General features: G+C 38.9%; 1 protein-coding gene across 23 annotated transcripts in view; it reads left to right on the top strand.

Annotated features, from left to right (window-relative positions):
- Positions 1–21,771, top strand: part of NCOR1 (nuclear receptor corepressor 1) — a 143,207-nt gene that overhangs the window by 9,356 nt on the left and 112,080 nt on the right. For 21 of the 23 annotated variants that reach the window (XM_089900272.1, XM_089900270.1, XM_089900280.1 and 18 more), the window contains exons 2-3: positions 12,610–12,787; positions 19,724–19,857. In XM_089900272.1, coding sequence (XP_089756398.1) covers positions 12,680–12,787; positions 19,724–19,857 — 242 coding nt within the window. In that variant the 5' untranslated portion in view covers positions 12,610–12,679. Of the gene's footprint in view, positions 1–10,323; positions 12,380–12,458; positions 12,483–12,609; positions 12,788–19,723; positions 19,858–21,771 lie in introns of those variants that run through there. The other 2 variants (XM_089900271.1, XM_089900273.1) reach the window with 2 other exon arrangements.

The raw sequence follows: 21,771 nt of genomic DNA, 5'->3' as shown, positions 1-21,771 counted from the left end.
TTTAGAAATTATCTACTTTTGTTCTTTGGTTATTTTTTGATGGGATTGGTGTTTTTCAGATTGATTTGAAGAGCTGTTTACATATTAGGGTATTCACTTTTTACGTATGTGCACATCCCCCTACCCCCCAGCTGTTCTTTTGTAGTATTATGTAGTCAGATATATCCAGCTGGGACTGTGCTGGCTATGTGACCTTGGGCAGATTACTTAACCTCTCTAAGCCTTAATTTCCTTATTTGTAGAATGGAAATAGAGATAATGTAAATAACATTTAGCATAGTGGCTGGCACACGGTAAGTAAAAATTCTAAATGTTAGCTGTTTTCATTATTGGTCTATATATGGCTTCTGAGTTTCATGCTCTGCTTAGACCTTCCTTAGTCTAAAATTTAAAATATTCATCCATCTATTAAACTGAAAAAGCAAAGTGAGGAATATTAAGTATAGTATGCTACTGCTTGTTTTAAAGAGGAAAAATAATGTGTACATATTCCCTTTTATATCAGAATATTTCTGAAACAAAACCTAAGAAACTGGTATTCCTTGTTGCTTGCTGTAGGATGGAGAACTGAGAGGCACATGAGTGAGAGACTTGATTGTATACCTTGACTGTATTTTTTTTTTTTTTTTTTTTTTTTTTGGGCTGCGTTGGGTCTTTGTTGCTGTGTGCAGGCTTTCTCTAGCTTCTGAGATCGGGGGCTACTCTTCGTTGCGGTGTGCTGGCTTTTCATTGCGGTGGCTTCTCTTGTTGCGGAGCATGGGCTCTAGGCGCATGGGCTTCAGTAGTTGTGGCACGCGGGTTCAGTAGTTGTGGCTCACAGGCTCAAGAGTGCAGGCTCAGTAGTTGTGGTTGTGGTGCATGGGCTTAGTTGCTCTGCCGCATGTGGGATCTTCCTGGACCAGGGCTCGAAGCCGTGTCCCCTGTGTTGGCAGACGGATTCTTAACTACTGTGCCCCCAGGGAAGTCCCTTGATTGTATTTTTAAAACAAAGAAGTCTTTAGATTTTAATTTTTTATTTTATTATTATTATTATTTTTTGCTTTGCCTTCCTTTCTTTTCCTTTTTTTAAACTTCTAATTTTTGGGGTCCATCTGGAATTAATTTCTAGTATAGGACATGAGATAGACATATATTTTGGGGTGATAGAGGTGTGTATGTTTTTTCCCCTGAAATAACCAGTTGTGTCAGCACCATTTGGTGAATAATCCAGCCTTTGCCCCAGTTACCAGATTTGCACCTTTTATCAGTTTACTAAATATGTTTGGAACTGTTTTTAATCTGTTATGTTTTCTTGATATATGTTATCGTATTCTTTAAATTACTGTTGTTGTATAATTTTAATACTAGTAGGGTTAGTCATCTGTTCATTACTCTTTTTTTTTTTTTCCAGACTTTGACAATTCTGGTCTATGTATTCTTCTGGATGAACTTTAGAATCATTCTGTGAGGTTCAAAAAGAAATCTTGCTGAGATTTTTATGGGGAATACTGAATAGTGATTGGCAATATTGAATTCATAGGTTAATTTTAGGAAAATTGACACCTTTGTGTACTTCCTATCCTGTTTTTCAAACAGACTTTTATGTTCTTCAGTAGATTTTCAGACTTTCCTTCAAATAAGTTCTGCACATTTCTTGTTTCTTTTGTCTAACAAATACAGTAGGGAATCAAACAGGAAGTTTATACTCTAGTGGGGAAGCCAGTTTAAGTAAAACAAACGAGTGCATTTCACATTATGAATAATCTATAGAAGAACAAAAAGGGTAACTGGAGGGTGGCTGGGAAAGGCCCTTATGAGAAGATGGCATTTGAACTGAGACCTAATTTTGAGGAGTCCTTGGCCCCAAGGGTGAGCCAGGAAGAGCATTCCAGGCAGAGAGTAAAGAAGGACAAAGGCCTGAGTCAAGGAAGGACCTGGCCCTGGGTGAGGGAGCTGGAAGGAAGCTCCTTGTGGCCTCCTGAGCAGTTGTGGGGGCGGGTGGGAGCCCCTGGGCCACAGTGAGGAGTTCAGATTCTGTTTGAAGAGCGTGGCAGCTCCGGAGGAGTCTTGAGCAGAAGAGTGATGTGTTCTGATTTATGGTTTAAAAAACATTTGGCTTTTTGAGTGGAGAAAGTATTGAAGTGGGAAGTCCAATTAGGAGTTTCTTGCAACAAGAGATGAGGACGGGGGGTAGTCAAGATGGAGAAGCATGGGAGGCTTGGGGGCGGGGCATGGAAGGAAGGCTAGGACTTGCTGTTGGAATGGGTGTGTTGAGAGCTAAGAACTCTTAGGTGCTGGGGAGGCCGTGTGTGCAAAGAAGAGATGGTCCCTGCCCTCAGAGGTCTCTGATGGTTTTGTTTATTATTATTGTATAGAATTCAGTACCTTTTAAGTCAGTTGCTTTTCTTCTACTTTATTTTGGTATATACCTTAGAAGTAGAGTATGTTCATTAGCCTTGTTTTATTTTGCTTCCTAATCTTTAGCAGTCTCTCTTAGCAGGTCAAAGGGGAGGCAGCAAAACATGATCTTTAAGATAGCTCTGAGCTAAAAAAATTACCTTGTAGAAGTTACTTAGCCTCTCCAGTGCCTTACTTAGGGGTAATAGTGGAACTAGTGTTTTAGGTGAGCTCATGCACACCAGGCTCTTAGTACACTGCTGGGGACGTAGCAAAGGCTCAATAAATGGTGACTTTTTGTTATTCTCCTTAGGTATTGTCATGTCTATTAATCCCAAACATCCAAAGTTAAAATTTTTCTGATCTCAATACCGTGTTCTTTGTGTTGATGGAGGAGAGGGTTGGTAAATAGTTGTCCTTTTTTTTTTTTAAGTCTTTATTGAATTTGTTTCAGTATTGCCTCTGTTTCATGCTTTGGTTTTTTGGCTGCGAGGCATGTGGGACCCCAGCTCCCCGACCAGGGATCAGACCCGCACCCCCCCCCCCCCGCACTGGAAGGCAAAGTCCCAACCACTGGACCGCCAGGGTGGTCCCAGTAGTTGTCCATTTTCACTTTGAAATATATTCATTCTTATAGCTGGAGTGAATATTGCTCAATTTAGAGAACTAGGTCAGTACAGTGCCACTGTGCCACAGGGTTCTCAGTCATCTGCCTGCTGCCGTCTGCCTGCTGCTGCTGTCTTTGGAAACTTCGCCTTTCTCACCTTAGGTAGGGATAGCATAGTGTTGTTTTCACTCAAGAATTACTTATTGAATGTCTGCATTCTTCGATTAATGAAATGATTATGCCCATATTAATGTGTTCCTTTCACTGTCATACTTTATCGGGGGTAGGGTAGTCTAAAATGTTTTTTTCTTTAGCTCCCCTTTATCTGTCTTCTAAGTGAGATGTCATTATGTCAAAAGAGGCCACAAATAAAACACCTTGTTAATGACATTCCCCCAGAGTAACTCCTCCCCGCCCCGCAAAGGGAAGAATGCTTTAGATTATTTTACAGGAGAAATTCTGTTCCAGTTTAGCACCACTCTGATCTCATACAAATTACAGAATTCACTTGGATGGTTCTAGCCTCTGTATCCTCTCCTGGAGTCTGGACCCCGAGATAGGCTCAGATGGGCTTTCTCCAAACCTTCGCCAACCCAGAGACTCTTAGGTGGTTGGGATATCCCAGGGGGTGGTCCTTAGCCTCTCCCTGTCTCCTGGGCTTTTGGAGTTGGACTAGAGCTGAACTGCTTTGTGAGAATTAATGAGACCCGATTTGCCTCAGTTTAGTATCCAGTGTTTGGCACCTGCAGTGTCATAGAGGCCATTCCCGTATGCCATACTTTTGTATCGAAAAGTATTATTTGATCATTTAAAAGAAAATTGAATTGTGTCCCTTTCCTGCTTTGGTGAAATGTGGATTTCACCTCTGTTGTGACCCTTGGTGGAGTCATTCTTGGTCATCTAAAGAGGCGTCTGTAGTCCTTCCACAGCGAAGTATATTTTTAGCTCTTTTTCCAAGACGGCTTAGGCCACCTTGAAAACCTATCCAAGTACATTTTGATTATGCAGAGATTGTAGGCCAAAAGCCAGGAGTTCCTGGGGAGAAAGGATTTGTTTTTTTTTGTTTTATTGGTGGTTTTTTTTTTAGGATTGCATTTGAAATACTGTTTTGCAAGATAAGTTTCCTGTTGAGTAAATTTGTGTGTGAGTATGTGTGTCTTTATTATGTTAATATGGGAAGATTCAAAGAGAAATTTAAATAGACTGACTTCATTTTACTGTATTTTATTACCTGTTTGCAAAACATTGGAGGCTAGTTCTGAGTTTATCTCCAAAATTCAGATAAAATGTGTGCTCGTCACTTACAACAATGACATCTGGTTTTAGTATATTATTTTCATCCTAGAATACAATTATATATGTTTATGATATGAGGTTGTTGCACATAAAACCTTGACCAGGTTTCTTAAACATTTCACAGAATTTTTATAGTCCATGAGTCAAGCATGTAACTGTGAGTTAATGAGTTTTGGAGCTATGAACTGAACTTAAAATTGGAAACTGCCATTTAAGGTTTTCCCTTCCCCTTCAGCCTCCACTTTAAACCGATTCTTTTACTTCAGTTGTTTTCAAACTGTCAAGTGTTCTGTGGAGGTGTCTTGGTGAGCCAGGACTGGAGTGAGGGTCCGAGGCAGGACGGGAATGGGGAGGGGGCTGAAAAGACAGATTTAGGTTCCGCGTTCTCCCTGAATCAGAGTATTTCTTCTTTGTGTATTTTATACATTTGGCTTCCATGTAAGATGTTTGAGGAAAGAAAGAGAGCTGGTTAAACAAAGGTCTGAACTGTTGTGTTGTGTCTCGTGGGTAAGTTTTTTTTTTTTTTTGCGGTACGCGGGCCTCTCACTGCTGTGGCCTCTCCCGTTGCGGAGCACTGGCTCCGGACGCGCAGGCTCAGCGGCCATGGCTCACGGGCCCAGCCGCTCCGCGGCATGTGGGATCTTCCCAGACCGGGGCACGAACTCGCGTCCTCTGCATCGGCAGGCGGACTCTCAACCACTGCGCCACCAGGGAAGCCCTAATCTCTAGTTTTGCTGATGTTTTGTTACCACCTGTGGTGGGCTGATAGTAACTAACTTTAATTTATTTTTAAGATAATTCAAATTAAACTTCACTAAAATCACATGAGAAAACTGGGACATCATGAAGGATTGGTTATGATAAAAGGGAAACACGGACAAATCATTTGACTTATATTTGAGTGACATTGAATGAACGTGATGAAATCAGGACTATCATTGCTGAAAATGAAAATAAAACAACCCGAAAACAACACTGTACTCTGTAGATCTCTCATCATGTAGGCCACTGATGGAAAAAAATTTGGATGACCTTGAGCTAAGATCATTCCTTTTGCCTCTCCATTCCATTTATAGCTTTATTTACTTAGGATGTCTGAATTGGGAGGAGAGCTCAGAGACAGATCACCTAAGCATTTCTTAGGGGTGCAGATCAGAATTACTTGGACAATGTATAAAATACTTGTGAACATTCATACAGTGAAATACATTACAGCAATAGAAAGAATGAAGAAGCTCTTTATGGACTCATGAAAACGATTGTCAAGATCTATTAAGATGTTAAGTAATAAAAGCAAGATATAGAACAGTATATTATCTACTCTGCTCCCATTTATGTAGGGAGGTGTGTGTGTGTGTGTGTGTGTGTGTGTGTGTGTGTAGGCTGTTTCTAAAGGATACTCCAGAAACTAGTAACTTTGGTTGCCTTTTGGGAGAACTGAGTAGAAGCTGGGGACAGGGTGAGAAGGAGATTTTTCCCTCTGTATTCTGTGGTACTTTGAGAAACTCTTAAACCTTACCTATAATATCTATTTCCAGAAACAAAAACAAACAAAGCCTTCCCCCGCCCACACACACGTTGACTTTTCCCCTTCCACTAGCAGGTGCAGGTGTGTAGGAAGGGAGTGCTGCCCAGGTGGTTTTTTTGTTTGTTTTGTTTTAATTAGTAGGAAGGAATGGTTTATTTTTATTCATTTATTTATTTTTAAAATTTATTTTATTTATTTTTGGCTGTGTTGGGTCTCTGTTGCTTTGTGCAGGCTTTCTCTAGTTGCGGCGAGTGGTGGCTTCTCGTTGTGGAGCACGGGTCTAGGCGTGCGGGCTTCAGTAGTTGTGGCATGTGGGCTCAGTAGTTGTGGCTCGTGGGCTCTAGAGTGCAGGCTCAGTAGTGGCACACGGGCGTAGTTGCTCCACGACATGTGGGATCTTCCCGGACCAGGGCTTGAACCCATGTCTCCTGCCTTGGCAGGCGGATTCTTAACCACTGTGCCACCAGGGAAACCCCTTGGTGGTTTTGATGGGTGGTCTCACCGCACATCTCAGCCCCTCAGAGTAGCTCACTACCTGCTGAGAAAGCTGCACAGCATCACAGAGAACACTAGCTTCTCCCATTTTTGCCGCTGACAACTTTGTGACATAGAGGAATGATTGAATTTCTCTGTGCTTCAGATTCCTGGTCTGTGAAAGCGCTGTTAGTTGGGCCTTGTGGGGGAGCAGGCAGGAAGCAGTCTGGGAGGCGTTGGCCCTCTTCTCACCCCTTCCCTGGCTGCTGCTGGGACAGCAGGAACAGTGCAGTGAGTAGTAGTAAGGATGGTAACATTTTAAAAGTTGCTTTCTCTTAAGTTTTCTTTTAAGGTTAGATTGAATGGCAGTTCTCTAGAAAATTTTATTTTCTAAGCCTAGCTGGGTAGGAATTTGGATCAAGTTGGCGCACTGAATTTTGCTCTTCCCAAATCCCTTGAGATGATGAAAAAGAGAAAAGAAAACTTAAGCCGTGTGTCAATAATATATAGTATTGTTTTCTGTATTTCGAACATACGTATCATTCTACAAGTTGTTTTCACCAAGCTTTACTTTTTTTGAGGTTTATATGTATTGAAACATAGCTGTAGTTTATTCATTGTAACTGCTGTATAGTATTTTATCATACGAATATGGAATTTAAGCTGTCTTCAAATTTGCCTATTGCACTGATGCAATAAATATCCTTTTGTGTGTACATGCGAGTTTCTCTAGGGTATATCCTGAAATTGCTGGGTTGTAATAAGAATGATTCGCATTTCAGATCGGTGTGGAAAGGCAGACATGTTTAGTAAGAGTTTTGTTTGGATAATTAACTATCAAGTAGTAAAGAAAATACATCTAGACCCCTACCTTACCATTCTTTAGAAAAAAAATTTAGATGATCAAGGAGCTAAATGTATTAAAAAACTTTAAGAAGTGTAAGAGGGGAAAGTAGAAGAATATTTGAAAATTTTGGGGTAGAGAAGGTCTTCAGAAAGACATAACAAGTTATGAATGCTGAAAGAAAATATTTGTAACATAAGGTCACACACCAGCAGAACCCCATGCAGTCTCCCCCACCCAGTCTCAGGCCTGGCCTCAGTCACCCTCTCCCTCACTCCCCCTCAGCATCCTTGCTTTGCCTTAGGGCTTCTCTAGTTTCTCTCCATGGAATGCTCTTGTCTTTTCAAGGCTTTGGCTCAAAAGTCATCTTAGAATATAATTTATTACCCAAACTGGGACCGTTTTGAGAAGGAAATGGAGCATAGTTAATAACTGCACTGGGATAGTAGTTGTAAATTGGGTCTGTTTCAGGAAATTGGGGCATACGGTCATCCTAGCTGAGATTGGCTTTCTACCTGCCAGACATGTCTCCCTTTCCCTTCTCCCATCCTGTTTTATTTATAGCACTTTATCATAGTATTTTGTGGTCACTTATTGTCTACGTCACCTCAAGGTAAGATGCCAATCGTGGTCTCATTCTATGCCAGCATTTAGAGCTGTTGACACACAGTATATACTGTTCAGTAGATGTTAACTGAGTACGTACATGATATTTCTGCCTTTGGCCTTGAAGTCTTGTGAAGATGTGATAGACACATGAAAAATAGAGAAGTAGTGGTATATACAAATCATACTTATATAAAACAAAATGTTCTCATTTATAAGAACTTTTTTTGTGGCATGTTCTAAGTAAAATTTTTCATTAGCTAAATTTCTTAAAAAACAATTTTCTAAGCTTGTGTATTGGATATTTAGGACAGTTCCTTGAGAAACATCCTCAGGCATTCATTTTTGGATATATCTGTATTGAATAACCAAATGAATTCCTAGAAGTGGAATTGCTGTGGTAGAGGATATGCATATTTTCAAGGCTGATGCTGTATAAATTGCCATTCTTTTTTAGAAAGCAATTTGTACCCATTTTACATACACACCAGTAATGTGTGAAACAGTACCTTTTTCTCTAAACCCTCACCAGACACTAAGCATTATTTTTTAATATTTTGCCAGTTTCTTTGTTTTACTTTTCTGTCATTATTGAAGTTGACTTCATTAATTTTATTTCCTTTGTTAATCTCGTATTTCTGTCATGTCTTATATTTCTGTTGCGATCATTTTTTCTTATTGATTTGTAAGATACATATATGTATATGTATATCAGAATTTTGCTGTTGTGCTTTTTCTGGTTTGCGGTTTGCGATTTTAGGGTGTCTTTGTTTTACAGAAAAATTTTTTCTCTGTCAAAGATAACAATCTTGTTGTTTGTGCTTTTGGGGGTTGTGCTTAGGAGGGTGTCCTCTGTCCCTTGTTTGTATATGTGTTTCTGTTAGGTTTCTTGAAAGTCCTGCAAACGTTACCTGGTCTTTTGAAGGACCTCAGATTGGAAATCACTTTGGGAGTATCAGTGTCCTTAATTTTCTTGCCTTATCCTAAGCGTCAAGGAACAAATTAAAGAGACAAAAAGCTTTCTGGAGAGAGATTTAGGACAGAAACCTAAGACTGGATGCAGTAACTCTCTAATACTGTATTTCAGCAAAAAGATGTCTTTGCTTATAAAATACTGTTATTTACCTCTAAGATTAAAGGAAAAGTACTACTCATGAAACCATAAAATGCTAGTGATTGTGGGATGGATATTGACTTCAGAGTTTTTAAGGTATGAACATGTGGGTATTAGAATTCGTGAACTATGGAATATGTCAACTTGGACTGCAGCACAGTTGCTTTTATTTATTTTTTAATAAATTTATTTATTCATTTAACTTTTGTCTGCATTGGGTCTTTGCTGCTGCACGCGGGCTTTCTCTAGTTGCAGTGAGTGGGGGCTACTCTTTGTTGCGGGGCGCAGGCTTCTCATTGTGGTGGCTTCTCTTGTTGCAGAGCACAGGCTCTAGGCACGTGGGCTTCAGTAGTTGTGGCGCGTGGGCTTCAGTAGTTGTGGCACACGGGCTTCAGTAGTTGTGGCTCGCAGGCTCTAGAGCGCAGGCTCAGTAGTTGTGCACGGGCTTAGTTGCTCCGCGGCATGTGGGATCTTCCCGGCCCAGGGCTCGAACCCGTGTCTCCTGCATTGGCAGGCGGATTCTTAACCACTGTGCCACCAGGGAAGCCCCAGCACAGTTGTTTTTAAATCTTGTGGTTGCATTGTATAGTTTTTTTGCTTGTTTGATTTTGGCTAGGTAATTTTTTTAGAAAAGCTTTATTGAGATATAATTTATGTACCTTAAAATTCATCCATTTACATTGTACAATTCAGTGGTTTTTAATATATTAGAGATATGTGCAGATACCACTACAGTCAATTTTAGAACATTTTCATCACCTCAAAAAGAAACCCCAATACAATGGAATATTATTCAACCTTAAAAAGGAAGGGAATTTTGATACATGCTAACACATGGATAAACCTTGAAGATTTCTGCAAAGTGAAATAAACCAGTCACAAAAGGACTGGTGACTCATATGATTCCACTTGTATGAGGGCCTTAGAGCAGTCAAGTCCATAGAGACAGAAAGTAGAATGGTGGTTCCAGAGGCTGGGGGAGGGGATGGAGAGTTAGTGTTTACTGGGTGTAGAGGTTCTTTTGGGGAAGATGAAAATGCTCTGAAGATGGATGGCGTGATAGTTGCACAACAATGTAAATGTACATAATGCTACAGAAATGTACACTTAAAAATGGCTAAAATGGTGAATTTTATGTTATGTGTATTTTACGACAGTGAACAACAAAAGAAACCGCATACACTTTAGCCATCACCTACTATTCCTCCACCCCACCCCACCATCCCTAAGCGCCCACTAATCTACTTTCTGTCGCTATGGATTTGGCTGTTCTGGACTTTCATATGAAAGGAATCATCAGTCACTATGATTGGCTTCTTTTACTTAGCATATGTTTCAGAGTTTGTCTAAGCTGTAGCGTATATCAGTGCTTTGTTCTTTTTTGTGGCAGAATAATATTCCCTTGTATGAATATACCTGATTTTATCTATCTGTTCCTCTGTTGATGGACGTGACATTTGGATTGTTCAAGGTTTGTATAGTTATTTTGGGACTTAACTTGAGATCTCATGATTCTAAGATGTAAAAACCTACTCCACCTGTATTAAGCAAAGAGGACTTACTGTGAGACTATGTAGGCCGTTTAACAGGTATCCAAGGAGAAAGAAAGAAATACAGCACCTTCTCTGGGGGCTGATTCAAGGACTGTGAGCCTAGGCAGTTCCCAGTGTGTCTCGGAGGGCCTTTGAGGTCTCTGGGCTCCACTTCTCTCTGCTCCTGTTCTGGTCTGTGTCTGGACTGGCATCCTCTGCTCCCCTGTAACTTCTCTGGCACATGCTCTGGCTCACCTTGACTCCTACTTTGGCCACTTCGCAATAGCTAATGTTCTCAATTCAGATTCCTGGAGGGGGATCTGATTGGTACAACCCGGGTCCAGTAGAGTAGTTCACTTGACATAAACATCATGTCAAAGCCACACCTTAACAGGGCCAGAGTTTCTAGGAGTGCAGGGTAGAAGGAGTGCAGAGACCTGGTGTGACCTGCCTCTGCAGGGCACTCATGCTAGTCAATCTGAAGATGGCCTGATTCTCTAGGCCAGTGGTCATCAAACTTTCTGGCTTCAAGACTCCTTTTATACTCTTAAAAATTATTTGGGACTCCAAAGAGCTTTTGCTTATGTGGGTTATATGTGTTGATATTTACCATATTAGATACTAAGATGGGGAAATTTAAAAGATATTTATTTAAAAATAATATAAACCCAAATCTTAACGTAAATAACATTTAAATAAGTATTTTCCAAAATATAACAAAAAATTTGATGAGAAGAGTGGTATTGTTTTACATTTTGGCAGACCTCTTCTGTATCTGAAAAGAAGGTAGCTTGTTTCTCATTTCTGCTTCAGTCTTGCAATATGTTTTTTTTATATATATAAATTTATTTTATTTACTTATTTTTGGCTGCTTTGGTTCTTCGTTGCTGTGCGCAGCTTTCTCTAGTTGCGGCAAGCAGGGGCCACTCTTCGGTGCGGTGCGTGGGCTTCTCATTGCGGTGGCTTCTATTGTTGAGGAGCATGGGCTTTAGGTGTGTGGGCTCAGTAGTTGTGGCTCGCGGCTCAGTAGTTGTGGCTCTCGGGCTCTAGAGTGCAGGCTCAGTAGTTGTGGCTCATGGGCTTAGTTGCTCCACGGCATGTGGGATCTTCCCGGACCAGGGTTCGAACTTGTGTCCCCTGCATTGGCAGGCGGATTCTTAACCACTGTGCCACCAGGGGAAGCCCCAGTATGTTGTTTTGATGGACGTTTATGAAGAAAAGCTAACCTCAGGTAGACATGTATTTAGAAAAGGGAGGGGGTATTTTAATAGCCTTTTAACATAATTGTGGATATTCTTTGATATCACACCCAAACCAGACAAATGGTAAATTTTTAAAGGTTAGTTACTGTGTAGAATCTGAAACCATATTAGTAAACCTTTCATATTCTGTCACATTAAACATTTATTGGTTTGTCTTGCGCCTATTTATTTAACTGTTGTAAAATGTTTTGTATTTTAAATAAATATTTCATTTACGCCTTATTTTGTAATTCTGTATTGGTCATTTGGAAAATATTGATTCATTGAGTTATGCAGATCTTCAAATTTCATTATGTAATATCACACTTGTTAATACCACCACCAGTCTTGCCAGAAAAATCTTTAAATGTGGGGAAGCCGTCAGGCTCATGGTGACAGATGGAAGTTTTTCCAAAATCCTCATTTTCAAAAAAAATTTGGCAGTTGTTTTTCTTGAAGTGATAGGCTCACTTTGTTCTTCCTTGAAAGCTTTTCTATCCCTAATGCCTTCTTAGGCTGTCATTTTGGGGCAGAATTATTTAATAAAGACAATATTTCCTCTGCACAAATGCTTACCTTATAAATACTCTTGAATCCTTTTAACAGTTGACTTTTTCACAACCCCCAAATTTACAGCCATAGATTTTTGTTTTTGTAATATGTAATATTTGTGTTTCAGATATTTACTGAAAGAAGGATGTTTACTGAGCAGTTGCTATGTGCTGGCTCCTGAGCTAAGATTTTATGTGTGTTCACTTTATGTAGGTACTGGTATTATTTGTGATATGTTAAAGAAACTTTTTTAAGTATAGAGGAAAAGACCCATTGATGTTTTTAAAGCCCCAGTAACTTCTATTATATTAAGTAAGTAATATGAGAGAAAGCTTTTACTGATAATAGTGGTTTTGTTTATGTAGCTATGGTTGTGTTATTGGAAGCACACCTGGTGCTTTAGTACTTATCAATTCTTTTCTTTCCCCATCCTGTTTAGGTGATTTCCTAGAAGCATGATTGTTTGTTGCACTTGATCTCACCACCTGGTGAGGACTTCTTTACTGATAATGTCAAGTTCAGGTTATCCTCCCAACCAAGGAGCATTCAGCACAGAGCAAAGTCGTTATCCTCCCCACTCTGTTCAGTACACCTTTCCCAGCACCCGTCACCAGCAGGTAAGGAACAGCTATTGTGCAAGTTGCATACGTATTTTGTGTTTTTCTTTACTTTTCCCATTTAATACATTTGTTGGTCAGAAACCAAATACAATTATATATATATAATTGTTATATATATTTTTTAATGGCAAGAACCATTCTCAAAGGTGGGGGACCAAAGGTTAGGGATTAATTATATTTATCTTCTTATTGTGACTTTATGCCAGATTTCAGGAGGTGAACATGTCTCTGCTTCTGATTGTAGGAGTTGTTGATGGATAGAGAAGAATCAATTGCCTAGAGTTTCTAAGTTAAGACCTCTGTTTATGCGCCAAGTTCTGGTTGAGTATTAAGCTGGCCGGATGACTTGGCCTCTCTTGAGTGAGGGCCAGGTCCTGTACTAAGGTTTTCTGTATGTGTGTTTACTCTATATAGCTACTGGTATTATTTGTGATATATTAAAGAACCTCTGCCTTGAGAGATTTGATGGTAGGAAGATGAGTTTGCATGATTGTTTTACCTTGTGAAAAATAAAATAGGTGAAATTATCAGCTTAGAGTGTGCCAGGGACGGGGGTGTAAGAGGTTTGAAGAAAAGAGAAGGGAAGGGATGAAATGGTCATTTTGGAGAACAAAAAACACACTTACCAGCAAATATAGTTGAGTACTACTGGGTACTACCGAGGACTCCTTTAAAGCATGGTCATGATTACAAAGTGAGAAGGGACATCCTTACCTTGTTTCTGTTTAGGGGAACATTCAGTCTTTCACTATTAAGTATAATATTAGTCGCATTTTTTTGTAGATGTCCTTTTTTGGTTGAAGAAGTCACTTTCTACTGCTAGATTGAGGATTCTTACATGGTTAGGTGCTGAGTTTTGGTTGTGTGTCCTTCCCGCCCCAGTGCTATTCATCTGATTACTGATTTCCTAGATTATTGTTGCTGCTGCTTTCTTTTTTTTTTAATCGACTTTGGGATTTACTTTATGTATAATAAAATTTTATTATATGTGTACATTTTGACAAGATTCATACACCCATAAAACCACCACCAAAATGAAGAAAGAAAAAAACGTCTGTCACCCCAGAAAGTTTCCTTGTGCCCCGTCCAGGTCAGGCCTCCTCCCCCACTTCCCACAAACCTCAACTCCCAGGAAACTGTGGTCTGCTTTCTGTCATAACAGATTACCTTTGTCTTGAGTTTCACATGAACTCTTTTGTCAATGGCTTCTTTTCTGTCCCATAATACTTTTGAGGCTTATCCATGTTCTGGCGCATCTTGGTAATTAATTTCTTTTTATTGCTGGGTATGGATATACCATAATTTGTTTATCCAGTCACTTATTCCAGTTTTTGGTTATTACAAATAAAATTGTTTAGGAGATACGTATCTATGTATTAGCTGTATCTACTAGATTACATAAAGAAGCTTTGCCTTCTTTTCTTATGGTATTCTTGGGAGATACGTTTTTAATCTTATCAAGTCCATTTTATTAATTTTTGTCTTTAATATTTCTTGCTTTTTGTGTCATATTTGAGAAGTTTTTTGCCAAACTCAAGGTCACTAAGATTTTCTTCTATGTTTTCTTCTTAGAGGCTTTAAAACTTTAGGTTGTTACATTTAAGTTTGTGATCTATTTTGAATTACATTTTGTTTATGGTGTGAAGTTAAGGGTTGAAGCCATTGTTTTGCATGTGGGTATTCAGTTCTAGAAATCATTTGTTGAAAAGGTTATCCTTTCCTCACTGAATTGCTTTGGCATTTTCATTGAAAATCAGTTGATCATATATATGTGAGTATATTTCTGTTCTCTCTACACTGATATGTCTTGTCTTTCTTTATCTCACAAATGTGATTTTTCTGTGTAAACAAACATTTAATCTTTTAATAAAGCACTGCACACTGTCTTGATTATTAGAGCTTTATAATACCCTGAAGCTAAGTAGTGTGATTCTTTCCTGAATTGTTGTTTTGGATATTCTAGCGCCTTCGCATTTTAGAATCAACTTGTCAGTGTCTACAAAAAAGCTTGCTGGGATTTTGATTTAGACTGTATTGAATCTAGAGATTAATTTGGGAGAGAATTGACAACTTTGAATGTTCCTGTCCGTGAACATGGTATATCTCTCCATTTATTGCAGGTCTGCATTAATTTTTCATAGTAATGTTTGGTAGTTTTCAGTGTACAGGTCATGTACATCTGTTGTCACATTTATTCTTAAATATGTAATATTTTTAATGTGGTTGTTACTGGTACTTAGTTTTGAATTTCAGTTTTCAGTTGTTCATTGCTGCTACGTATATTTATCTTCTATCCTGCAAACTTACTTGCTACTTCTACTTGCTTTTTTATGGATTTCATAGGATTTTCTATGTAGGTGATCCTGTAACCTGAGAATAAAGACAGCTTTTGCTTCTCCCTTTCCAAACTAGATGTCTGTTCTCTTTCTTCCTTGTTGCACTGGCTAAAATACCTAGTACAGTGTTGAATAGAAGGGGTGAGAGGGAACATCCTTGCCTGGTTTCTGATCTTAAGAGGAAAGCATTCAGCCTTTCACCATTAGGAAGGTTATTAGCTTGGGAAGTGTTTCCTCCCCCTGTATTTTCTTAAAGAGTCATTGTAGGATTGGTATTGTTTTCTTCCTTAGATATTTGATAGAATCTAAGCCATTTGGACCTAGAATTTTCTTTGTGGGAAGAATTTAACTGATAAATTATTAACTCAATTTCTTTAACAGTTATAATTCAGATTCTTTACTTTTTCTTGAGTCAGTTTGGGTATTTTGTTGTTCAAGATACTAAATTTATTGCTGTGATTTATCATACTATTTCCTTATTGTTTCAGTGTCTTTTAGCTCTGTTGTGATGTCATTCCTTGTGTTAATAAGTGGGTTTTTTCCCTTTTTTTCTTTATTAGTCTAGAGGTTTATCAGTTTAATAGATTCTTTTCCTTGAAGAACTAGCTTTAGTTTCATCCATTTTTTGCTTTTTTTTTTGTATTTTACTGATTTCTGTCCATATTATTTTCTCCCTTCTATTATATAATTGCCCACATATATGTGATTTCTGACTCCTTTCACTTCTTTGTATATACTCAGGTTTCCTTTTGATACATTTTCTTCCTGCCTGAAGAGCATCATTTATTTCTCTTAGTGCAGGTCTTTTGGCAGTGAACTTGCGCAGCTTTTATTTACCTGAAAAAGTTTACTTCAACTTGAGTTTTGAAGAATGCTTTCACTGGATATAGAATTCTAGGTTGACAGTTATTTTCTTTCAGCATTTTAAGAGATGTAATTCGTTGAACTCTGACGTGTTTGGTTTCTGACCAGAAGTCTTTGCTCATCCTTATCTTTGTTTATTTAAATATATCTTTTTCCCCCTCTGGTTACGTTTAAGATTTCTCTCTTTATCAGTGTTTTTCAGCAATTGATTTTGATGTGCCTTTGTTGTGCTTTTTGAATGTATGTTACTGACTTTAGCATTCACTGAGCTTCCTGCCTCTGTGTATTCGTCATTTTCATAAAATTTGGGCAGTATTCAGCCATTATTTCTTCAGGTATATTTTCTGTCTACTCGTAGTTTCCTTCTGAGACACCAGTTACTCCTATATTATTTTATCCTACAGGTTACTGGACCTCTGGTCTCCCCCCCGCCCCCCCTGCCGTTTTTGTACCCATTTGCTTCATTTTGCTATGGTTTCATGTTCACTGATCTTTTCTTCTGCAGTTTCCAACCTACTGTTAATTTCATCCTGTGAAATTATCATTGCAGGCATTGGATTTTTAATTTTTGATTAGAATATGAATATTGCTGGATTTTGCTGTATTCCTTTAAAGAAGGTTGGATTCCTTTTGGTAGGCAGTGAAGTTACTTTTGAGCTTTATTTTTAAACACTCTTAAGGCAAGTTTAGAATAGTCTTTATTCTAGGTCTAATTTATCCTCCAATTCTGAACTTGCCACTTCTGGGCTATCTACTGAATATCTCGTGTATCCAGTGAGATTTCTTATCTCTGGCTGGAGGAAATTTGAATGAGGTCTGGCCCTGTATGAGCTCTGGGAATTGTTTGTTTTATCATTCCTTCTAACAGTTCTTTCTTCAGAAGTTGTTCTTAGTTCAGCCTTTAAAGACTGGGCTATGCTCTCCCTATGCATTACAGGTTGGAATTCAGCCAAACACTTAAGGGAACACAAATCTCTGTGTAACTCCCTCCTCTCTGGAAGTCTCCAGAAATTCTATCTGGCTTTCCCAAACTAGTATGGTTGCTTCTTCAATGAATAAGATTCTGGGGCACTGTTTGGATGCAGTTTGGAAATCACCTCCAGGCAGAAAGCCTGGATTATGCTAGGACTCCCCCATTTGTGTCACTTTTCTCAGGGGTCAAGTCCTGTGCAGCCTATTGTCCAATGTCTGAAAGGAATTCCTACACTTTGTCCAGTTTTTTTTGCTGTTTACTGTGGGAATGTAGTTTGGACAGTGTTACTTGCTCATAGCTAGAAGCAGAAGCGCACTATTGTTTCTTTCATTTCGCTCCTTACTCTTCATTTGTCTTGCTGGGTGCATCCTTTAGGAATTCTTTCAGAGACACTGTCACTGGTGAATTTTCTGAGTTCCGGAATTCTGAAAAGTCTGTAGTCCTAAAACTTGAACGATGATTTGGTTACTGAATTTGTAGGTTCAAATTTGTTTTCCTCTGAACTTGGAATATGTATTTGTGTTTCGTTCTGTTCAGCGTTGCTGATGAAAAGTCTGCTTTTATTATGATCCTTCTTACTTTCTAGGAAACCAATTTTTTATTATGACTAGTAGTAGAGTTTTCTCTTCATCTTTTGTTTTCTAAGATTTTGATATGTCCAGTGTGGATTAATCTTTTAAATCTGCTCAACTTTTCTCTTAGGCCGTTTTAAATCTGAGGTCTGTGTCTCTTTTAACTTCTGAGAAATGCTATTCCATTATTCACAGAATATTGCCTCTCACCTGTGGATATTGAATGTTGGAACCTTTTACTGTAGCTGCCATTTCTAACTTCTGTAATTTCTGTATCTTTGTGCTGCACTGTGTTACGAGAGAATTCCTCAGTCCTGTCTTTGCTTGCATTTGCCCTTCACCTCTGTCTGTTCTACTATTGTTTAATTTCAGTGATCAACTTTTTACTTTCTTTAATTGCTATTTGGTTCTTTTTGAGGATATTTTTAATACTTTTGTGTCCTTTTTCACTTTCACTTAATCTTGTCTCTATTTCTTTGGATGTAAATTCTTTATTTTTTGAGTTTTGACATACTTTTTTTAAAAAATGATTTTGTCTTCAGTGTTTTTTCTTGTTTATGTTTTCAACTTTGTACCTGATATATTTTCATAGACTGTGTATGAGATAATCTTTTTACTGTTATTTGCTTCTAATGAAAGGTTCTGGACCGCCTGTCCTACTCCATGTTTCAGTCTGGCCAGCTCTACTTTATCTGTTTGTGATTTTCTAAACTTTTGTTGATATATAATTCATATAACATAAAATTCACCATTTTTAAGTGTATAATATAGTGGTTTTTCATATATTCACTATGCTGGGCTACCATTACCATTATTTAATTCTAGAACTTTTCCATCACCCAAAATGGAACCCCATACATAATAGTAGTCAGCCGCAATTCCTGTCTTCCCTCCGTTCCCGACAACCACTAATCTACCTTCTGTCTCTTGATTTGCATCTTGTAGATATTTCATGTAAGTGGAATCATATGTGGCTTCTGAATCTTTTTTTTTTTAACTTAGCATTATGTTTTCTAGGTTCAACTATTTTGTAGCATGTATTAGTACTTCATTTTTTTAAATGGCTGAATACTATTCCATTGTACAGATATATCATGCTGTTTATGTATGAGTCGGTGGACATTTGGATTCTGTCTTCTTTTTGGCTATTGTGAATAATGCTGCTTTGACAATTTGTGTACACATTTTTGTGTGTGGACATATGCTTTTAGTTAGTCTGTATACCTAGGAGTGGAATTCCTGGGTTATTTGGTAATTCTGTGTTTATCTGTTTGTGATTGTTAATATCTTTTCAAAAGAAGCTTTGACCTTTTCAACAAAAAGTCAACAAAAGAAAAGTAGAAAAACAAACATGAAACACCCACCTAGAATGATGGAAAAACTATTACTCTTAACTAGCAGGTTGATTCTCTGGACTTCTGTTTCTTAATTTGTAAATACACGTGGATTTAACTAGATGGCTTCTGTGTCCCTTCCAGCTTACCCATTTTAAATTTAAGATAGGAATGCTTTTTAGGATTTCATATTGAACACAAGGGTTTGAGACCTTATTATGTGAATAATATAGATTCGGAGTTATTGTGATATGTTATTAGAAGAATAAATGAAATATAGGTTGAGACTTCCCTGGTGGCGCAGTGGTTAAGAATCTGCCTGTCGGGCTTCCCTGGTGGTGCAGTGGTTAAGAATCTGCCTGCCAATGCAGGGGACATGGGTTCGAGCCCTGGCCTGGGACGATTGCACATGCTGCGTAGCAACTAAGCCCGTGTGCCACAACTACTGAAGCCTGCGAGGCTAGAGCCCGTGCTCTGCGACAAGAGAAGCCACCGCAATGAGAAGCCCCTGCACTGCAACCAAGAGTAGCCCCTGCTCGCCACAAATAGAGAAAGCCCATGTACAACAATGAAGACCCAATGCCCCCATAAATAAATAAGTAAATTTTTAAAAATTAAAAAAAATATATAGGTTGAACAGGAAATCTCATTTTGAATTCTTTTGAATGATATATAGTTAATGTTGATTGTTTTAGGTTATGGGAAAGAGTTAAATCAGTGAAGGATTGAAATCATTGCTGCTTCTTTCCATACTTAGTGGACCATAACTGCCTTTGTTCATTTGTCCTGGGTTTGGTTTCATGATGCTTTTCACTTCTTGGTTAATAATTAGTTTATGATTATTTTACCACTAGGAGTTTGCAGTCCCTGATTATCGTTCTTCTCATCTCGAAGTCAGTCAGGCCTCACAGCTCTTGCAGCAACAGCAGCAGCAGCAGCTTCGCAGACGACCTTCCCTGCTTTCAGAGTTTCACCCAGGTTCTGACAGGTAACAGGCTTTCTTTTATGTTTCCAGCCAGGACTGAACTTGTGTCATTTATTTTATTACTTTAATTTTGTTATATTTATCTTGTAATCTTATTAACCAAGCTGTCATTACAGTTTATCTTTTGAGCTCTTTTATATTTGTTGACCTTTTGGAGTAGTTGTCATAATAGTTAACAAACTCTTAAAAACTTGTTTCCAGAGTTCGGAGTTAATGCTGAGTAGTGGGCAGTCAGGTTGACCTAGGTTTGAATCCTGGTCAGCTGTTGTGCACTTTGTAGCATTGTGTAAACAGGTGTTCTCAATTCAGGCTGCATATTAGGACCACCTGGGGAGGTTTAAAAGCTTGATTCCCAAGTCCCATCCCAGAATAATTAAATGAGTCTCTGGGATTGGGCCCAGGTCATTCTCATTTGCAGACAGGGTTGCCAGTCAGTGATTTAGACTTCTCAGAGCTTAGTTTTCTACCTGTAAAAATGAGGATAATAATGGCATTGTCTGCAAAGGATAAGTATTTGGTCAGGTAATGTTGGCCCCGTCCATGGCAGGTACTCATTTTCTCCAGGGTCCTTACCATTTCTGCGGTCTTTTACTCCATTCTCACTCTTGTTCGAAAGGATTTTGAAGTTTTGTTTTAGCAGTTTTGTAAAGAAACTGATTTACTATTTTAAAAATATGATTACTCTTTAGGTTTTAAGATGATAAAAGGTTTGAAATTATTCGGCCATGTTTAAAATCATTGTAAAATGCATTTCTTGTTGAAGGTTGTGGAGAGGAATTCAGATCACTCTCCTCTACTATCTAGCAAATATACGAAGATGGTTTTTTTTAAAAAGGGCTAAAAATGCACCCTGCATAAAGAAGGAAAGGATACAGCCACTGCCATAAACTTGGAAAAGTGGCATTCAAGGAAGGAATGAGAATATTGCACAACTTGGCCTCCTAGTTCCTGCTTTTACTCTCAAAGAAGCAGTGTTGAAGAAAGAAAGGTTAGTGTAGTCGTAGGATTTCTCATGATTGCTCCGTAATTTGGGAAGACATGAGTGGGGGTGATGATGTGGTGAACGGTTGGCTTAGGAATCCCCATTATGCCGTCCTGCAGGAAGGATAGTTACAGAGTGCCACTTTCCAAAGTGCTGAGCCAAAGGCCTCAGGACTGCTTTACATGTGCGGCTGGTGGAGCAGGCCAGGATCCTTAGCAAAGGCTGTCACAGCCCCATCCCAGTTTTCCCCTACTTTTCTGTTTCCTCAGGCTATATACTTCCAGAAAAGTTTTTTGTTTTTTGTTTTTGTTTTTTTTTTTGCGGTACACGAGCCTCTCACTGTTGTGGCCTCTCCCGTTGCGGAGCAACAGGCTCCAGACGCGCAGGCTCAGCGGCCATGGCTCACGGGCCCAGCCGCTCCGCGGCATGTGGGATCCTCCTGGACCGGGGCACGAACCCATGTCCCCTGCATCGGCAGGCGGACTCTCAACCACTGCGCCACCAGGGAAGCCCCAGAAAAGTATTTAGAAAGCCATATCCAGTCCTGCATCTGTAGACAAACACATTCCAGGCAAAGTGGGGATGAGCAAGTAAAATGCCCACACAGCATTCCACACCAAAGAGGAAGTCTGGGTAAGGTTGCTCATAGTATGCCTGAGCAGGAGGGTAAGGGATGCCATGAACAGGGAAAACATATTCCTGGAAAGGAAGATTAAAGCAATACAGTGTTCCAAAAACAAAGGCCCGTGTGTGTAAAGAAGATGAAAAACAAAGAACATGGCCCATGAGTGCTGTGCACTGTAGAACTTAAAATTAATAATGAAGTATTCAAAAGCAAAATAAGGCAACCATATCAGATAAAATGAAAGATTGGACATTCCTGTGCCCCCAAGACCACCATTTTAAATTCAATATATAAAGTGAGAAGGAACAAG

The sequence above is a fragment of the Delphinapterus leucas genome, chromosome 19 (genome assembly GCF_059928025.1).
Source record: "Delphinapterus leucas isolate spDelLeu-1000000601 "Yukka" chromosome 19, BTC_Dleu_Yukka2, whole genome shotgun sequence".
Taxonomy (NCBI): Eukaryota; Metazoa; Chordata; class Mammalia; order Artiodactyla; family Monodontidae; genus Delphinapterus; species Delphinapterus leucas.
This window is presented reverse-complemented; position numbering and strand designations above follow the sequence as displayed.